Source organism: Malaclemys terrapin, chromosome 15, assembly GCF_027887155.1.
Source record: "Malaclemys terrapin pileata isolate rMalTer1 chromosome 15, rMalTer1.hap1, whole genome shotgun sequence".
In the NCBI taxonomy this organism is placed as follows: Eukaryota; Metazoa; Chordata; order Testudines; family Emydidae; genus Malaclemys; species Malaclemys terrapin.
This window is the reverse complement of record NC_071519.1, coordinates 2,185,734-2,201,537: the sequence shown is the minus strand read 5'-3', so window position 1 is coordinate 2,201,537 and position 15,804 is coordinate 2,185,734. Positions and strand designations below refer to the sequence as shown.

The 15,804-nt window shown below is 70.9% G+C and overlaps 2 protein-coding genes across 2 annotated transcripts in view; both read right to left on the bottom strand.

The window, feature by feature from the left end:
• Positions 1–1,839: 1,839 nt before the first annotated feature.
• LOC128823334 (C-type natriuretic peptide-like) lies at positions 1,840–2,593 on the bottom strand. Its single transcript, XM_054005576.1, has 2 exons — positions 2,513–2,593; positions 1,840–2,103 (listed from the first exon to the last, which is right to left on the bottom strand). Exons 1-2 carry the CDS (start codon positions 2,591–2,593, stop codon positions 1,840–1,842), a joined length of 345 nt encoding a protein of 114 aa, XP_053861551.1.
• A 4,407-nt stretch (positions 2,594–7,000) lies between these two features.
• The window catches only part of ZAN (zonadhesin), a 32,321-nt gene continuing 23,517 nt past the window's right edge, over positions 7,001–15,804 (bottom strand). The window contains exons 31-36 of the mRNA XM_054049501.1: positions 8,949–9,148; positions 8,671–8,809; positions 7,898–8,047; positions 7,686–7,779; positions 7,485–7,537; positions 7,001–7,084 (exon numbers count right to left, since the gene is read on the bottom strand). Of these exons, the coding sequence (XP_053905476.1) occupies positions 7,032–7,084; positions 7,485–7,537; positions 7,686–7,779; positions 7,898–8,047; positions 8,671–8,809; positions 8,949–9,148 (689 nt within the window). The 3' untranslated portion in view covers positions 7,001–7,031. The remainder of the gene's footprint in view (positions 7,085–7,484; positions 7,538–7,685; positions 7,780–7,897; positions 8,048–8,670; positions 8,810–8,948; positions 9,149–15,804) is intronic.

Sequence of the window (15,804 nt, the reverse complement as noted above, 5' to 3'; positions counted from 1 at the left end):
CCTGCCAGGGGAGAGCGTCCCCTGCTGAGCCCCCCGCCCCGCTCCCTGCCCCACAGCGCCCCCTAGCGCCGCCCTGGGGCCAGCCCCGCCTGCCAGGGGAGAGCGCCCCCCCCGCTGAGCCCCCCCACCCTGCTCCCTGCCCCACAGCGCCCCCTAGCACCGCCCTGGGGCCAGCCCCGCCTGCCTGGGGAGAGCGCCCCCCCCGCTGAGCCCCCCCACCCGCTCCCTCCCTACAGCGCCAGTCCTTGGGCTGCCACCAGCCTTTCCCCGTGCGGGGGCACCTGCCAGCACCCCCTGAGCCACTCCGACTCTCGACAGTAGCCCCAGCTCCACCCAGTCCCATCCCGCTCCAGTCCATGGCCCCGTCCCCGGGTGCTGGGTCCCCGTCTCAGAGCCCCTCCGCTGGGCCTCAACGGAAACATATCGACTGACGGGGGGGTCTGGACAGACATGAAAGGATGCTGAAAAATCAGCATGGTCAGGGGCAGAGAACCCAGGAGTTCTGGCTCCCAGCCCCCCTGCTCTAACCCAGCGGGCGGGGGGAGGGGGCTGGGAGCCAGGACTCCTGGGTTCTCTCCCCGGCTCTGGGTGGGGGGAGTGGGGGCGGGTGGGTTAGAGTAGAGGGGGCTGGGAGCCAGGACGCCTGGGTTCTCTCCCCAGCTCTGGGAGGGGAGTGGGGGCTGGTGGTTAGAGCAGGGGGGGGCTGGGAGCCAGGACTCCTGGGTTCTCTCCCCGGCTCTGGGAGGGGAGTGGGGGCGGGTGGGTTAGAGTAGGGGGGGGCTGGGAGCCAGGACGCCTGGGTTCTCTCCCCAGCTCTGGGAGGGGCGTGGGGGCTGGTGGGTTAGAGCAGGGGGGCTGGGAGCCAGGACTCCTGGGTTCTCTCCCCGGCTCTGGGAGGGGAGTGGGGGCTGGTGGTTAGAGCAGGGGGGGGGCTGGGAGCCAGGACTCCTGGGTTCTCTCCCAGAACTAAAAGCCCCTTTAATAGAAATGATGGAAAATTGACATTTTTGGGTATTTATTTGTTTTCGGTGCAAATCAGAGACGTCACAGGAAGCTCTCGCTTGGTGGGGGAGGGGTCCCCTTGTCTCTTCGTTCCCCATGTCGGGGTGGGGGTGGAGGATAGACCAGGCGTTCTTGGCCCCCCCTCAAAAAACAGAGCTGGTGGAGGGACAGGGGGGGGGGGCTGCGTTACAAATTCGGCCACGTGGCCTTCAGGACCAGGCCTCCGGCGTCACTTCCACAGGCTGCGTTGGGCCAGGGGACGGAAACCTAGAAGAGATGGGGGGGGTGAGGTCATGGGGTGCAAGAGGCTGAAGTTATGGGGTGCCGGGGGGGGCAGCATCCCGAGCCAGAGGGGAAATAAAGCGCCATTCGATGGCAGGGGGACCATTAACCTGTGGAACTCCCAGCCCCTGGATTCGGTGCAGCAGAGGCAGGCTGGGGGAGGCTGAGCATGGACAGGTGGGGCGGGGGCAAAGCAGGGGCATTAGAGGGGAATAAGGGTTTGCAGGCCCCCCCCCCAGCAGGAGGGCGACTAGCTGCAGCCAAGTCAAAGGAGGGGGCATCATTAACCTGCGGAACTAGCCGCCACTGGGCGTGGCTGGCCGGGCATTAACCTGTGGCATTATCCACCACCGGGCCCAGCTGGGCAGGCGTTAACCCACGGAACTACCCCCCATGGAGCCTGGATGGGCGGGCGTTAACCCACGGTACTACCCACCACTGGGCAAATCTGGGCGGGCGTTAACGTGTGGAACTACCCGCCACTGGGCCCGGCTGGGTGGGCGTTAACCCGTGGAACTCCCCACCACTTGGAGCCTCCGGCTCCTACCTCGGGCATTAGCAGCCTAGCCCGCTGAGGGTCCCGATTCGGTCCAGCTTCACCCCGAAGCAGCCCTGGGGCGCCGGCGCCTTCCTAGTCCGGCCCCGGAACTTCCTCTGCCCGGTCATGAAGTCGGCGAAGAAGCGGGCCCAGGCGGGGTCCAGGGAGGGGGGCTCAGGGCTGTCGCGCAGGGGGCGGCTTCCCGCCGGGGAGACGCGGGGACCGGCGGGGGTGGGGACATCGGCGGAGAGCGGTGCATCGCCCGCCAAGTCAGCGAGAGTCTGGGGGTGCGGAAAGAGGGGACCCCATCAAAGAGGGAGATCACATCACACGGAGACAGCCCACGCCCCATTTATCCCAGCCCCCGGGTACCCCTGGCACAGAGACACAGCCCGGCTCTGGGAGGGGAGCGGGGTCCGGTGGGTCAGAGCAGGGGTGGGCTGGGAGCCAGGACTCCTGGGTTCTCTCCCCGGCTCTGGGAGGGGAGTGGGGGCTGGTGGTTAGAGCAGGGGGCGCTGGGAGCCAGGACTCCTGGGTTCTCTCCCCGGCTCTGGGAGGGGATTGGGGGACTGGGAGTCAGGACTCCTGGGTTCTTTCCCCGGCTCTGGGAAGGGAGCGGGGGCCGGTGGGTTAGAGCACAGGGGGCTGGGAGCCAGGACTCCTGGGTTCCCTCCCTAGCCCAGTACCTACCTTGAGGTGCCGGAGGGGGGCCAGTGAGGCGAGTTGGGGGAGGAGGAGGAGGAGGAAGAGCAGGGTGGATGAAGGCTGCATGGTCCCTGCGTAAGTGAGGTGGGGCTGGGGGATCCAGCCGGGTGTCTGGGTCCCACTGGCTTCTCCTCCGCCCTGACCCCGGCTGTATAAGGGGCCCCGAGGTGGTGACGTGCCCCCCCGGCCACCCCATCCTGGACTGCATCACCCGGGGCAACAGATCCCCGCCCCCTGCTGGGGCAGAAGGGGGCGGTGGGAAGGGGGGACGTGGGCGGGGGGGCTTTTGTGTGGGCAAAGCAGCTGCAGGGTTGTCGGGGTGACGAGTTACTGGAAGGGGGGGCAGCGGGAGTCTGGAAACAGAGAGATGCCCCTCACTCCTGACCCGCAGCCCCTGCCCCCCCCAGCTCTGCCGGTGCCCCTCACTCCCGACCCGCAGCCCCCTGCTAGCCCAGCCCAGCCCCCCCAGCCCTGCCGGCGCCCCTCACTCCCGACCCGCAGCCCCTGCCAGCCCAGCCCTGCCCCCCCCGCTCTGCTGGTGTCCCTCACTCCCGACCCACAGCCCCTGCCAGCCCAGCCCTGCCCCCCCCAGCTCTGCCGGTGCCCCTCACTCCCGACCCACAGCCCCTGCCAGCCCAGCCCTGCCCCCCCCGCTCTGCCGGTGCCCCTCACTCCCGACCCGCAGCCCCTGCCAGCCCTGCCCTGCCCCCCCCCAGCTCTGCCAGTGCCCCTCACTCCCGACCCGCAGCCCCTGCCAGCCCTGCCCTGCCCCCCCCCAGCTCTGCCAGTGCCCCTCACTCCCGACCCGCAGCCCCTGCCAGCTCGGCCCTGCCCCCTCCAGCTCTGCCGGTGCCCCTCACTCCCGACCCGCAGCCCCTGCCAGCCCAGCCCTGCCCCCCCAGCTCTGCCGGTGCCCCTCACTCCCGACCCTCAGCCCCTGCCAGCCCAGCCCTGCCCCCCCCAGCTCTGCCGGTGCCCCTCACTCCCGACCCGCAGCCCCTGCCAGCCCAGCCCTGGGGTCGCCCCTCAGCCCCGTGTATTATTTCGCTTGCATCCCGTCTTCTCCAAGCCAAGGTGGTTTCGTGCCCTTTTCCCCGGCCCCTCACTCCCCCCCTTTAACTCCATCGCACAGGGTAACCTGGTGGGGGCCGGAAAACATCCGGGAGCAGAACGGGGCCAGACCCCACGTCGCTCCACTGGGGGTTGCCCCAGAGACCAGCCAGTGGCCCGCGGGGAATGCGACTTCCAGCTGCTATGGGATGGGCCGGCTGGGGGGCTGGCTGGCTCGGGGGTTGGGGGCAGGGAGTGGGGCCCGGGGCCTGTCCCCTGTCGGGGGGGGGAGTGCTGGTCCCTAACAGGAAGTTGGGGGTCAAGCCTGGAGTTTGAGACAGGAAGTGGCTCTGGGAGTTGTCCTAAACTCCTGCCTCCCCCCCTTCCCCGCACACCTATCTCTTAATTAACAGGCTAATCCATGGATTAACGAGCCCAGGGGGCTAATTAAGACGTGCGGGGATTAGGGCCGCTCAAGCCAGGGCCGGAGCCTGTGGCCCAGCTGGGGACGAGCGGGGCCATTATGTGGGGCGCAGCTGGGGGGGCCCAGGGGCCGCCTCCTCCCAGCAGGGGGCCTCGCTGAGCCCAGCCCGATGGGGAAGGGGGACTGCCAGGGGCTGGGAAGGGTGGGTGAGCACAGCCAAGCCCCGAAGAAGTGGGGGGGGCAAGGGGAGCCCCACACGGCCGCACGGGGGGTCTGGGAGCCAGGACTCCTCGGGTCTCTCCCTGGCTCAGGGTGGGGAGTGGAGAGGGGTGTAGAGGGGGGCAGGGGAAGCCCGGACTCCTGGGTTCCTGAGCCTGCTGAGTTCATTAGCGGTGCCCCCAGCGTGCCAACAGGACGTCAGGTGCTGACGCAGGCTGCTGGCGAAGGCGCCGGGAGGCCGCGGCCCCTCCCCTCCCCCAAAAGCCTAAAAATAAAAACTCTCCGCCCCGCCCCCCGTGACTGAGCTGGGAGTGGGGCGGGGGGGGCGCCCAGGGAGACAAAGGAGCTGGGATTCCTGCCCCCCACACGGGGTTCCCTGGCCAACCCCCTATTCACCAGCCACCCGGCTGACGTCAGAGGGGAAAGGCCCTGGGGCCAGCACCCCCCCCGAGGGGGCCACTTGGGGCTGGCTCCAGGCCTGACCCACAGCTCAGCCCTGGTTGAGGGCCGATGCTTGCTGGAAATTTGCAAAGAGGGACCCCCCCCAGCTCTAACCCACCAGCCCCCACTCCCCTCCCAGAGCCGGGGAGAGAACCCAGGAGTCCTGGCTCCCAGCCCCCCTGCTCTGACCACCAGCCCCCACTCCCCTCCCAGAGCCGGGAAGAGAACCCAGGAGTCCTGACTCCCAGCCCCCTTGCTCTGACCCACCAGCCCCCACTCCCCTCCCAGAGCTGGGGAGAGAACCCAGGAGTCCTGGCTCCCTGCCCCCCCCAGCTCTAACCCACCGGCCCCCACTCCATTCCCAGAGCCGGGGAGAGAACCCAGGAGTCCTGGCTCCCAGCCCCCCTGCTCTGACCCACCAGCTCCCCCCCCCCCCTCCCAGAGCCGGGGAGAGAACCAAGGAGTCCTTGGTCCCAGCTCCCCCTGCTCCAACCCACCAGGCCCGACTTGTAGATAAATCTCTGATAATTTTCATATGACTTTACATTGTGCCTCATCACATAACCTTGTAAAAACCTCTGTTTTCATGGGACTTTATACCAAAGCCTCACGTGGACACTTTGCACGGCCCTTGGTAGAATGTTATAGCCCCTAAGGACAGAATAAGAGAGAAGAAAGATGTCTTTTTGCTGGGAGTAGAACACGAGTTCCCCCCACTCTCAATCACTTGCCGGGTTGAATGACCGAGGGGTGGATGAGCCAGGCGGGGAAGGCAGCACCTCCAGACAGTCTCAGCCGGTGCGGGGGGGGCTGGGAGCCAGCCCCAAGGCCGATCAAACGTGTCAAGTGGGCTCATGAAAGAAGATCAGACATATTGATGGCCTCGGGGGCTAGGAGCCAGCACCTTCTTCTGGAAAACACCCTCTTTGAACAGCAGTGGGACAACCCCCAGAGACAAGCAGCACAAAGGACCAACGGACACAGACACGGAGTTTGAATCTGTACATTTGCACGAGAGAGAAGCGGCTATAAAAGTGAGGTGTCTTGCACAGGACCCCGGGTCTCGTCTTGTCAACATGGGAGCATCGATCCGGATCGGCAGAAGCCCGGCTCCACCCCCTCCCCCATCTAACTCACCTGGCCAGTGCAGTTAAGGGGAGCAGCTAGTTGGTAACAACAAGACAGAGTGTGTGTGTGTGTGTGTGTGTGTGTGTGTGAGTGAGTGAGTGTACTATATATAGAGATCATATGCATATGATACAGTGTTAACCAGGGCCGGCTCTGGCTTTTTTGCCGCCCCAGGCAAAAACCTCCAGCCGCTGCCTGCCCCCGGTGGGGAGCGCGGCAGGGGAGGGCGGCGACCCCGCCGCAGCTCCGCTTTCCCCAGCGGCCAGAGCGCCAGGGGGAGGGCAGAGAGCCCAGTCATGGCCCCGCTCTCGGGCCGGAGCACCGCGCCGCGCCGCCCCCTTCCAGGTGCCGCCCCAAGCACAAGCTTGGTGGGCTGGTGCCTGGAGCCAGCCCTGGTGTTAACGAATACACGTATTACTAATAAATGTGGCGTTTTGCCTTATTCCCCCGGAAAAGATCCTGCGCGGTACTTTAAGTACAACACACTCCCCTCCCAGAGCCGGGGAGAGAACCCAGGAGTCCTGGCTCCCAGCCCCCCTGCTCTAACCCACCAGCCCCCACTCCCCTCCCAGAGCCAGGGAGAGAACCCAGGAGTCCTGGCTCCCAGCCCCCACTCCCCTCCCAGAGCCGGGGACAGAACCCAGGAGTCCTGGCTCCCAGCCCCCCTGCTCTGACCCACCAGTCCCCACTCCCCTCCCAGAGCTGGGGAGAGAACCCAGGAGTCCTGGCTCCCAGCCCCCCTGCTCTGACCCACCAGCCCCCACTCCCCTCCCAGAGCCGGGGAGAGAACCCAGGAGTCCTGGCTCCCAGCCCCCCTGCTCTGACCCACCAGCCCCCACTCCCCTCCCAGAGCCGGGGAGAGAACCCAGGAGTCCAGGCTCCCAGCCCCCCCTACTCTAACCCACCCGCCCCCACTCCCCTCCCAGAGCCGGGGAGAGAACCCAGGAGTCCAGGCTCCCAGCGGGGTGTCTGGAGCGGACAGAGGCGTGGGCCGGGGGGATGGAGGGACGGACACCAGAATCAATCCCAGGCAGTAGAAGTGTAAATTTATTCTCATTCCTAGAACACAGCCAGCCCTCAGGACAGACGGACGGGACGGGGTGACACCAGGGAAAGGACCCAGGACTCCGTCCTCGGGAGGTGCCCATCGCCACTGGGGTGAAATGAGCAGATGTCAGGTGCCGGCAGCCCAAACGCCTGCCCCCCATCTCAGGGCTGAGCCGTCATGGGAGAGGGGCAGCCTCAAAACCGGGTTATGCGATCCTGAGCTCCGGGGTTCACGGGGTCCCCCTGGCCTAGAGGCGAGAGAGAGACAGAGTCACCGACAGACCCCTCGCCCGGCGCTGAGATGTGGCCACCTCAGCGGTGGGGCAGCTGGTTACCCAGGGACCCCTCACCCGGTGCTGAGATGCAGCCACCTCTGGGGTGGGCGGGTGCTTATCCAGGGACCCCTCACCCGGTGCTGAGATGCAGCCACCTCTGGGATGAGGCGGCTGGTTACGCAGGGACCCCTTGCCCGGCACTGAGATGCGCCCAGCTCTGGGGCGGGGCAGCTGGTTACCAGCTGTGTGGAACAGGAAGTGGCGGTGAATCCTGTTTCTGATAGGGCACGTCTGGGAGGGTTTAGAGGGGATGACCGGACACCCATCTTTCCCGCCCTTCCGTCTGACCACCCACAATCCGTCCCCGTCTCACCCAGGGGTGCCATCACTGGGATGCTGCTCCTGTGTCCTCTGCGAGCCTTGCGCCTGGAGGGAGAGAGGGGACCCCACGGCCGGGTTAGGACCCATTCCCTGCCCCCCTGAGCCAGCCAGTCGCTGCCCTGGGGCCAGGTGGGAGCCGGTGCCCCTAGAGGGGACAGGCCCCTGCCCAATTCCCCCCCCTCCGGACGCTCACCGCTGTCTCCGTCGGCAGAGGCAGACGCTGGCGACGACAATGACGATCAGCCCCAGGGGGACGAGGACGCCCACCAGGATGGCGGTGAGGTGACCTGTGGGCAGAGGGAAGACAGAGCTGAGCCGAGTGAGGGGATGACGGGCTCAGCAGGGCGGGAGTCTCCCCTACCCGGCAGGCCCCAGGGCGGGACCGGGCCAGGGTGGATCCCATACCTGGCGGGGCCGGGGACTCCGGGGCCGCGTCGTCCGTCACCCGCTCACAGAGCCCCCCCGCGTAGCCCTCGGCACAGTGGCACTCGTACCCGCCGACCGTCTCCTGGCACCAGCCCTCGTTCTGGCAGGGGCTGCTGAGACATGGGCTGGCTGCGGAAACAGAGAGAGATGGGGGGGTTGAGTGCCAGCCCCCCTGCTCTAACCATCACCCCCACTCCCCTCCCAGCGCCGGCCAGAGAACCCAGGAGTCCTGGCTCCCAGCCCCCCTGCTCTAACCACCACCCCCACTCCCCTCCCAGCACCGGCCAGAGAACCCAGGAGTCCTGGCTCCCAGCCCCCCTGCTCTAACCACCACCCCCACTCCCCTCCCAGCACCGGCCAGAGAACCCAGGAGTCCTGGCTCCCAGCTCGCCCTGCTCCCAGCTCGCCCTGCTCCCAGCCCTCCCTGCTCTAACCACCACCCCCACTCCCCTCCCAGCGCTGGGCAGAGAACCCAGGAGTCCTGGCTCCCAGCCCCCCCTGCTCTAATCCACCAGTCCCCACTCCCCTCCCAGAGCTGGGCAGAGAACCCAGGAGTCCTGGCTCCCAGCCCCCCTTGCTCTGACCCACCAGCCCCCACTCCCCTCCTACAATCCCCTGCTTGCAGCCAAGCACAGAGGCAGCCGGGGCATTAGCCACTGTGTGTCATGGCCCCTGCACAGCTCTGGGTCAGGGGAGATTCCCCAGCTCTGCAGGGAGGCGGCTGGGCTCATGGCCCCCGGCTTCCCGCTCACCGCGGTAGCAGCCCTGGGTGTAATTGGCGACAGCACAGATCAGGGGCTCAAGGCAGCCGGCCGGTTCGCAGATCAGGGCCCCTGTCTCCAGGCAGGTGCAGCGCTGGGCGCAGTCAGACGTCAGGAACGTGTCTTTGATCTGATGGGGTGGGGGGAGAGTCAGCAACTGCACAGAACCCAGGAGTCCGGGATCCCAGCCCCCCGCTGCTCTTAACTGCCAGCCCCCGCTTCCCTCCCAGAGCCCGGGAGAGAACCCAGGAGTCCGGGCTCTGGTGCACCTGGTAGTACTGGCTCTGGTGGGTGCAGCCGCACTGGCTGTAGGGGACGCTGTCCAGGCCGCTGAGGACGTAGCCGGGGTCGCTGGCGCAGCCCTCCACGCAAGGGGCGTCGCAGGACGCGGGCGCGGCCAGATGGGCGCAGCTGGCGGGACAGGCCGTCATGCAGGGCTGGTAGGTGGTGTGGGCCGGGCAGGCCAGAGCTGGGGGGAGAGACGCCAATCAGCGGGGGCTGTGGGTCGGGAGTGAGGGGCAGTGGCAGAGCTGTGGGGGCTGTGGGTTGGGAGTGAGGGGCACTGGCTGGGCGGGGTCTGTGAGTCGGGAGTGAGGGGTGCAGGGGGGCTGTGGGTCGGGAGTGAGGGGCACTCGGGGGCTGTGGGTCGGGAGTGGGGGCGCTCGGGGGCTACGGGTCGGGAGTGAGGGGCGCTCGGGGGCTATGGGTCGGGAGTGGGGGCGCTCGGGGGCTACGGTCGGGAGTGAGGGGCGCTTGGGGGCTGTGAGTCGGGAGTGAGGGGTGCAGGGGGGCTGCAGGTCGGGAGTGAGGGGCGCTCGGGGGCTGTGGGTCGGGAGTGAGGGGTGCAGGGGGGCTGCGGTCAGGAGTGAGGGGCGCTCGGGGGCTGCGGTCGGGAGTGAGGGGCGCTCGGGGGCTGTGGGTCGGGAGTGAGGGGTGCAGGGGGGCTGCGGTCAGGAGTGAGGGGCGCTCGGGGGCTGTGGGTCGGGAGTGAGGGGTGCAGGGGGGCTGCGGTCAGGAGTGAGGGGCGCTCGGGGGCTGCGGTTGGGAGTGAGGGGCGCTCGGGGGCTGCGGTCAGGAGTGAGGGGCACTCGGGGGCTGTGGGTCGGGAGTGAGGGGCACTCGGGGGCTGCGGTCGGGAGTGAGGGGTGCAGGGGGCTGTGGGTCGGGAGTGAGGGGTGCAGGGGGGCTGTGGGTCAGGAGTGAGGGGCGCTCAGGGGCTGTGGGTCGGGAGTGAGGGGCGCTCGGGGGCTGTGGGTCGGGAGTGAGGGGCGCTCGGGGGCTGCGGTCGGGAGTGAGGGGTGCAGGGGGCTGTGGGTCGGGAGTGAGCGGCGCTCGGGGGCTACGGTCGGGAGTGAGGGGTGCAGGGGGGCTGTGGGTCAGGAGTGAGGGGCGCTCGGGGGCTGCGGTCGGGAGTGAGGGGCGCTCGGGGGCTGCGGTCGGAAGTGAGGGGTGCAGGGGGGCTGTGGGTCGGGAGTGAGGGGCGCTCGGGGGCTGTGGGTCAGGAGTGAGGGGCGCTCAGGGGCTGTGGGTCGGGAGTGAGGGGCGCTCGGGGGCTGCGGTCGGGAGTGAGGGGTGCAGGGGGGCTGTGGGTCGGGAGTGAGGGGCGCTTGGGGGCTGCGGTCGGGAGTGAGGGGTGCAGGGGGGCTGTGGGTCGGGAGTGAGGGGCGCTCGGGGGCTGCGGTCGGGAGTGAGGGGCGCTCGGGGGCTGCGGGTTGGGAGTGAGGGGCGCTCGGGGGCTGCGGTCGGGAGTGAGGGGTGCAGGGGGGCTGTGGGTCGGGAGTGAGGGGCGCTCGGGGGCTGCGGTCGGGAGTGAGGGGTGCAGGGGGGCTGCGGTCGGCAGTGAGGGGTGCAGGGGGGCTGTGGGTCGGGAGTGAGGGGCGCTCAGGGGCTGTGGGTCGGGAGTGAGGGGCACTCGGGGGCTGCGGTCAGGAGTGAGAGGCGCTCGGGGGCTGTGGGTCGGGAGTGAGGGGCGCTCGGGGGCTGCGGTCGGGAGTGAGGGGCGCTCGGGGGCTATGGGTCGGGAGTGAGGGGCGCTTGGGGGCTGCGGTCGGGAGTGAGGGGTGCAGGGGGGCTGTGGGTCGGGAGTGAGGGGTGCAGGGGGGCTGTGGGTCGGGAGTGAGGGGCGCTCGGGGGCTGCGGTCGGGAGTGAGGGGTGCAGGGGGGCTGTGGGTCGGGAGTGAGGGGCGCTCGGGGGCTGCGGTCGGGAGTGAGGGGCGCAGGGGGGCTGTGGGTCGGGAGTGAGGGGCGCTCGGGGGCTGCGGTCGGGAGTTAGGGGCGCTCGGGGGCTGCGGTCGGGAGTGAGGGGTGCAGGGGGGCTGTGGGTCGGGAGTGAGGGGCGCTCGGGGGCTGCGGTCGGGAGTGAGGGGCGCTCGGGGGCTGCGGTCGGGAGTGAGGGGTGCAGGGGGGCTGCGGTCGGGAGTGAGGGGCGCTCGGGGGCTGTGGGTCGGGAGTGAGGGGTGCAGGGGGCCTGTGGGTCGGGAGTGAGGGGCGCTCGGGGGCTGTGGGTCGGGAGTGAGGGGTGCAGGGGGCTGTGGGTCGGGAGTGAGGGGCGCTCGGGGGCTGTGGGCCGGGAGTGAGGGGTGCAGGGGGGCTGCGGTCAGGAGTGAGGGGCGCTCGGGGGCTGTGGGTCGGGAGTGAGGGGCGCTCGGGGGCTGCGGTCGGGAGTGAGGGGCGCTCAGGGGCTGTGGGTCAGGAGTGAGGGGCGCTCGGGGGCTGCGGTCGGGAGTGAGGGGCGCTCGGGGGCTGTGGGTCGGGAGTGAGGGGTGCAGGGGGGCTGCGGTCAGGAGTGAGGGGCGCTCGGGGGCTGTGGGTCGGGAGTGAGGGGTGCAGGGGGGCTGCGGTCAGGAGTGAGGGGCGCTCGGGGGCTGTGGGTCGGGAGTGAGGGGCGCTCGGGGGCTGTGGGTCGGGAGTGAGGGGCGCTCGGGGGCTGCGGTCGGGAGTGAGGGGTGCAGGGGGCTGTGGGTCGGGAGTGAGCGGCGCTCGGGGGCTGCGGTCGGGAGTGAGGGGTGCAGGGGGGCTGTGGGTCAGGAGTGAGGGGCGCTCGGGGGCTGCGGTCGGGAGTGAGGGGCGCTCGGGGGCTGCGGTCGGAAGTGAGGGGTGCAGGGGGGCTGTGGGTCGGGAGTGAGGGGCGCTTGGGGGCTGTGGGTCAGGAGTGAGGGGCGCTCAGGGGGGCTGTGGTCGGGAGTGAGGGGCGCAGGGGGGCTGCGGTCGGGAGTGAGGGGCGCAGGGGCGCTGTGGGTCGGGAGTGAGGGGCGCAGGGGGGCTGTGGGTCGGGAGTGAGGGGCGCTCGGGGGCTGCGGTCGGGAGTGAGGGGCGCAGGGGGGCTGTGGGTCGGGAGTGAGGGGCGCAGGGGGGCTGTGGGTCGGGAGTGAGGGGCGCTCGGGGGCTGTGGGTCAGGAGTGAGGGGCACTCGGGGGCTGTGGGTCGGGAGTGAGGGGTGCAGGGGGGCTCTGGGTCAGGAGTGAGGGGCACTCGGGGGCTGCGGTCGGGAGTGAGGGGCGCAGGGGGGCTGTGGGTCGGGAGTGAGGGGTGCAGGGGCGCTGTGGGTCGGGAGTGAGGGGTGCAGGGGGGCTGTGGGTCGGGAGTGAGGGGCACTCGGGCGCTGTGGGTCGGGAGTGAGGGGCACTCGGGGGCTGTGGTCGGGAGTGAGGGGCGCAGGGGGGCTGTGGGTCGGGAGTGAGGGGTGCAGGGGGGCTGTGGGTCGGGAGTGAGGGGCACTCGGGCGCTGTGGGTCGGGAGTGAGGGGCGCTCGGGGGCTGTGGTCGGGAGTGAGGGGCGCAGGGGCGCTGTGGGTCGGGAGTGAGGGGCGCAGGGGGGCTGTGGGTCGGGAGTGAGGGGCGCTCGGGGGCTGTGGTCGGGAGTGAGGGGCGCAGGCGCTGTGGGTCGGGAGTGAGGAGCGCTCGGGGGCTGTGGGTCGGGAGTGAGGGGCGCTCGGGGGCTGTGGGTCGGGAGTGAGGGGCGCAGGGGGGCTGTGGTCGGGAGTGAGGGGCGCTCGGGGGCTGTGGGTCGGGAGTGAGGGGCGCAGGGGGGCTGTGGGTCGGGAGTGAGGAGCGCTCGGGGGCTGTGGGTCGGGAGTGAGGGGCGCAGGGGGGCTGTGGTCGGGAGTGAGGGGCGCTTGGGGGCTGCGGTCGGGAGTGAGGGGTGCAGGGGGGCTGTGGGTCGGGAGTGAGGGGCGCTCGGGGGCTGTGGTCGGGAGTGAGGGGCGCTCGGGCGCTGTGGGTCGGGAGTGAGGGGCGCAGGGGGGCTGTGGGTCGGGAGTGAGGGGTGCAGGGGGGCTGTGGGTCGGGAGTGAGGGGTGCAGGGGGGCTGCGGTCGGGAGTGAGGGGCGCAGGGGGGCTGTGGTCGGGAGTGAGGGGCGCTCGGGGGCTGTGGGTCGGGAGTGAGGGGCGTAGGGGGGCTGTGGTCGGGAGTGAGGGGCGCTCGGGGGCTGCGGTCGGGAGTGAGGGGCGCAGGGGGGCTGTGGGTCGGGAGTGAGGGGCGCTCGGGCGCTGTGGGTCGGGAGTGAGGGGCGCAGGGGTGCAGGGGCGCTGTGGGTCGGGAGTGAGGGGCGCTCGGGGGCTGTGGGTCGGGAGTGAGGGGCGCTCGGGGGCTGTGGGTCGGGAGTGAGGGGTGCAGGGGGGCTGCGGTCGGGAGTGAGGGGCGCAGGGGGGCTGGGGGTCGGGAGTGAGGGGTGCAGGGGCGCTGTGGTCGGGAGTGAGGGGCGCAGGGGTGCAGGGGGGCTGTGGTCGGGAGTGAGGGGCGCAGGGGGGCTGTGGGTCGGGAGTGAGGGGCACTCGGGCGCTGTGGGTCGGGAGTGAGGGGCGCAGGGGGGCTGTGGGTCGGGAGTGAGGGGCGCAGGGGTGCAGGGGGGCTGTGGTCGGGAGTGAGGGGCGCAGGGGGGCTGTGGGTCGGGAGTGAGGGGCACTCGGGCGCTGTGGGTCGGGAGTGAGGGGTGCAGGGGGGCTGCGGTCGGGAGTGAGGGGCGCAGGGGGGCTGTGGGTCGGGAGTGAGGGGCGCAGGGGGGCTGCGGTCCGGAGTGAGGGGTGCAGGGGGGCTGTGGTCGGGAGTGAGGGGTGCAGGGGGGCTGTGGGTCGGGAGTGAGGGGCGCTCGGGGGCTGTGGGTCGGGAGTGAGGGGTGCAGGGGGGCTGTGGTCGGGAGTGAGGGGCGCTCGGGGGCTGCGGTCGGGAGTGAGGGGCGCAGGGGCGCTGTGGGTCGGGAGTGAGGGGCGCTCGGGGGCTGTGGGTCGGGAGTGAGGGGCACAGGGGCGCTGTGGGTCGGGAGTGAGGGGTGCAGGGGCGCTGTGGGTCGGGAGTGAGGGGCGCAGGGGGGCTGTGGTCGGGAGTGAGGGGCGCAGGGGCGCTGTGGGTCGGGAGTGAGGGGCACTCGGGGGCTGCGGTCGGGAGTGAGGGGCGCAGGGGCGCTGTGGGTCGGGAGTGAGGGGCACTCGGGCGCTGTGGGTCGGGAGTGAGGGGTGCAGGGGGGCTGCGGTCGGGAGTGAGGGGTGCAGGGGGGCTGTGGGTCGGGAGTGAGGGGCGCTCGGGGGCTGCGGTCGGGAGTGAGGGGTGCAGGGGGCCTGTGGGTCGGGAGTGAGGGGCGCTCGGGGGCTGCGGTCGGGAGTGAGGGGTGCAGGGGGGCTGTGGGTCGGGAGTGAGGGGCGCAGGGGGGCTGTGGTCGGGAGTGAGGGGCACTCGGGGGCTGTGGTCGGGAGTGAGGGGTGCAGGGGGGCTGTGGGTCGGAAGTGAGGGGTGCTCGGGGGCTGTGGTCGGGAGTGAGGGGCGCAGGGGGGCTGTGGGTCGGGAGTGAGGGGCGCAGGGGGGCTGTGGGTCGGGAGTGAGGGGCGCTCGGGGGCTGCGGTCGGGAGTGAGGGGTGCAGGGGGCCTGTGGGTCGGGAGTGAGGGGCGCTCGGGGGCTGCGGTCGGGAGTGAGGGGTGCAGGGGGGCTGTGGGTCGGGAGTGAGGGGCGCAGGGGGGCTGTGGTCGGGAGTGAGGGGCACTCGGGGGCTGTGGTCGGGAGTGAGGGGTGCAGGGGGGCTGTGGGTCGGAAGTGAGGGGTGCTCGGGGGCTGTGGTCGGGAGTGAGGGGCGCAGGGGCGCTGTGGGTCGGGAGTGAGGGGCACTCGGGCGCTGTGGGTCGGGAGTGAGGGGTGCAGGGGGGCTGCGGTCGGGAGTGAGGGGTGCAGGGGGGCTGTGGGTCGGGAGTGAGGGGCGCTCGGGGGCTGCGGTCGGGAGTGAGGGGTGCAGGGGGCCTGTGGGTCGGGAGTGAGGGGTGCAGGGGGGCTGTGGGTCGGGAGTGAGGGGTGCTCGGGGGCTGTGGTCGGGAGTGAGGGGCGCTCGGGGGCTGCGGTCGGGAGTGAGGGGTGCAGGGGGGCTGCGGTCGGGAGTGAGGGGCGCTCGGGGGGCTGTGGTCGGGAGTGAGGGGCACTCGGGGGCTGTGGTCGGGAGTGAGGGGTGCAGGGGGGCTGTGGGTCGGAAGTGAGGGGTGCTCGGGGGCTGTGGTCGGGAGTGAGGGGCGCAGGGGGGCTGTGGGTCGGGAGTGAGGGGCGCAGGGGGGCTGTGGTCGGGAGTGAGGGGCACTCGGGGGCTGTGGTCGGGAGTGAGGGGTGCAGGGGGGCTGTGGGTCGGAAGTGAGGGGTGCTCGGGGGCTGTGGTCGGGAGTGAGGGGCGCTCGGGGGCTGCGGTCGGGAGTGAGGGGTGCAGGGGGGCTGCGGTCGGGAGTGAGGGGCGCTCGGGGGGCTGTGGTCGGGAGTGAGGGGCACTCGGGGGCTGTGGTCGGGAGTGAGGGGCGCAGGGGGGCTGTGGGTCGGGAGTGAGGGGCGCAGGGGGGCTGTGGTCGGGAGTGAGGGGCACTCGGGGGCTGTGGTCGGGAGTGAGGGGTGCAGGGGGGCTGTGGGTCGGAAGTGAGGGGTGCTCGGGGGCTGTGGGTCGGAAGTGAGGGGTGCTCGGGGGCTGTGGTCGGGAGTGAGGGGCGCAGGGGGGCTGTGGGTCGGGAGTGAGGGGCACTCGGGCGCTGTGGGTCGGGAGTGAGGGGCGCAGGGGGGCTGCGGTCGGGAGTGAGGGGCGCTCGGGGGCTGCGGTCGGGAGTGAGGGGTGCAGGGGGGCTGTGGGTCGGGAGTGAGGGGCGCTCGGGGGCTGCGGTCGGGAGTGAGGG

What these genes read in the sequence shown, in the direction of transcription:
- LOC128823334 (XM_054005576.1), bottom strand. Translation starts at nt 2,593, where the DNA reads ATGCAGCCTTCATCCACCCTGCTCTTCCTCCTCCTCCTCCTCCCCCAA. An exon ending in CCCCCCTCCGGCACCTCAAG is followed by an intron (nt 2,104 to 2,512) that starts GTAGGTACTGGG and finishes CCGCACCCCCAG; the next exon opens with ACTCTCGCTGACTTGGCGGG.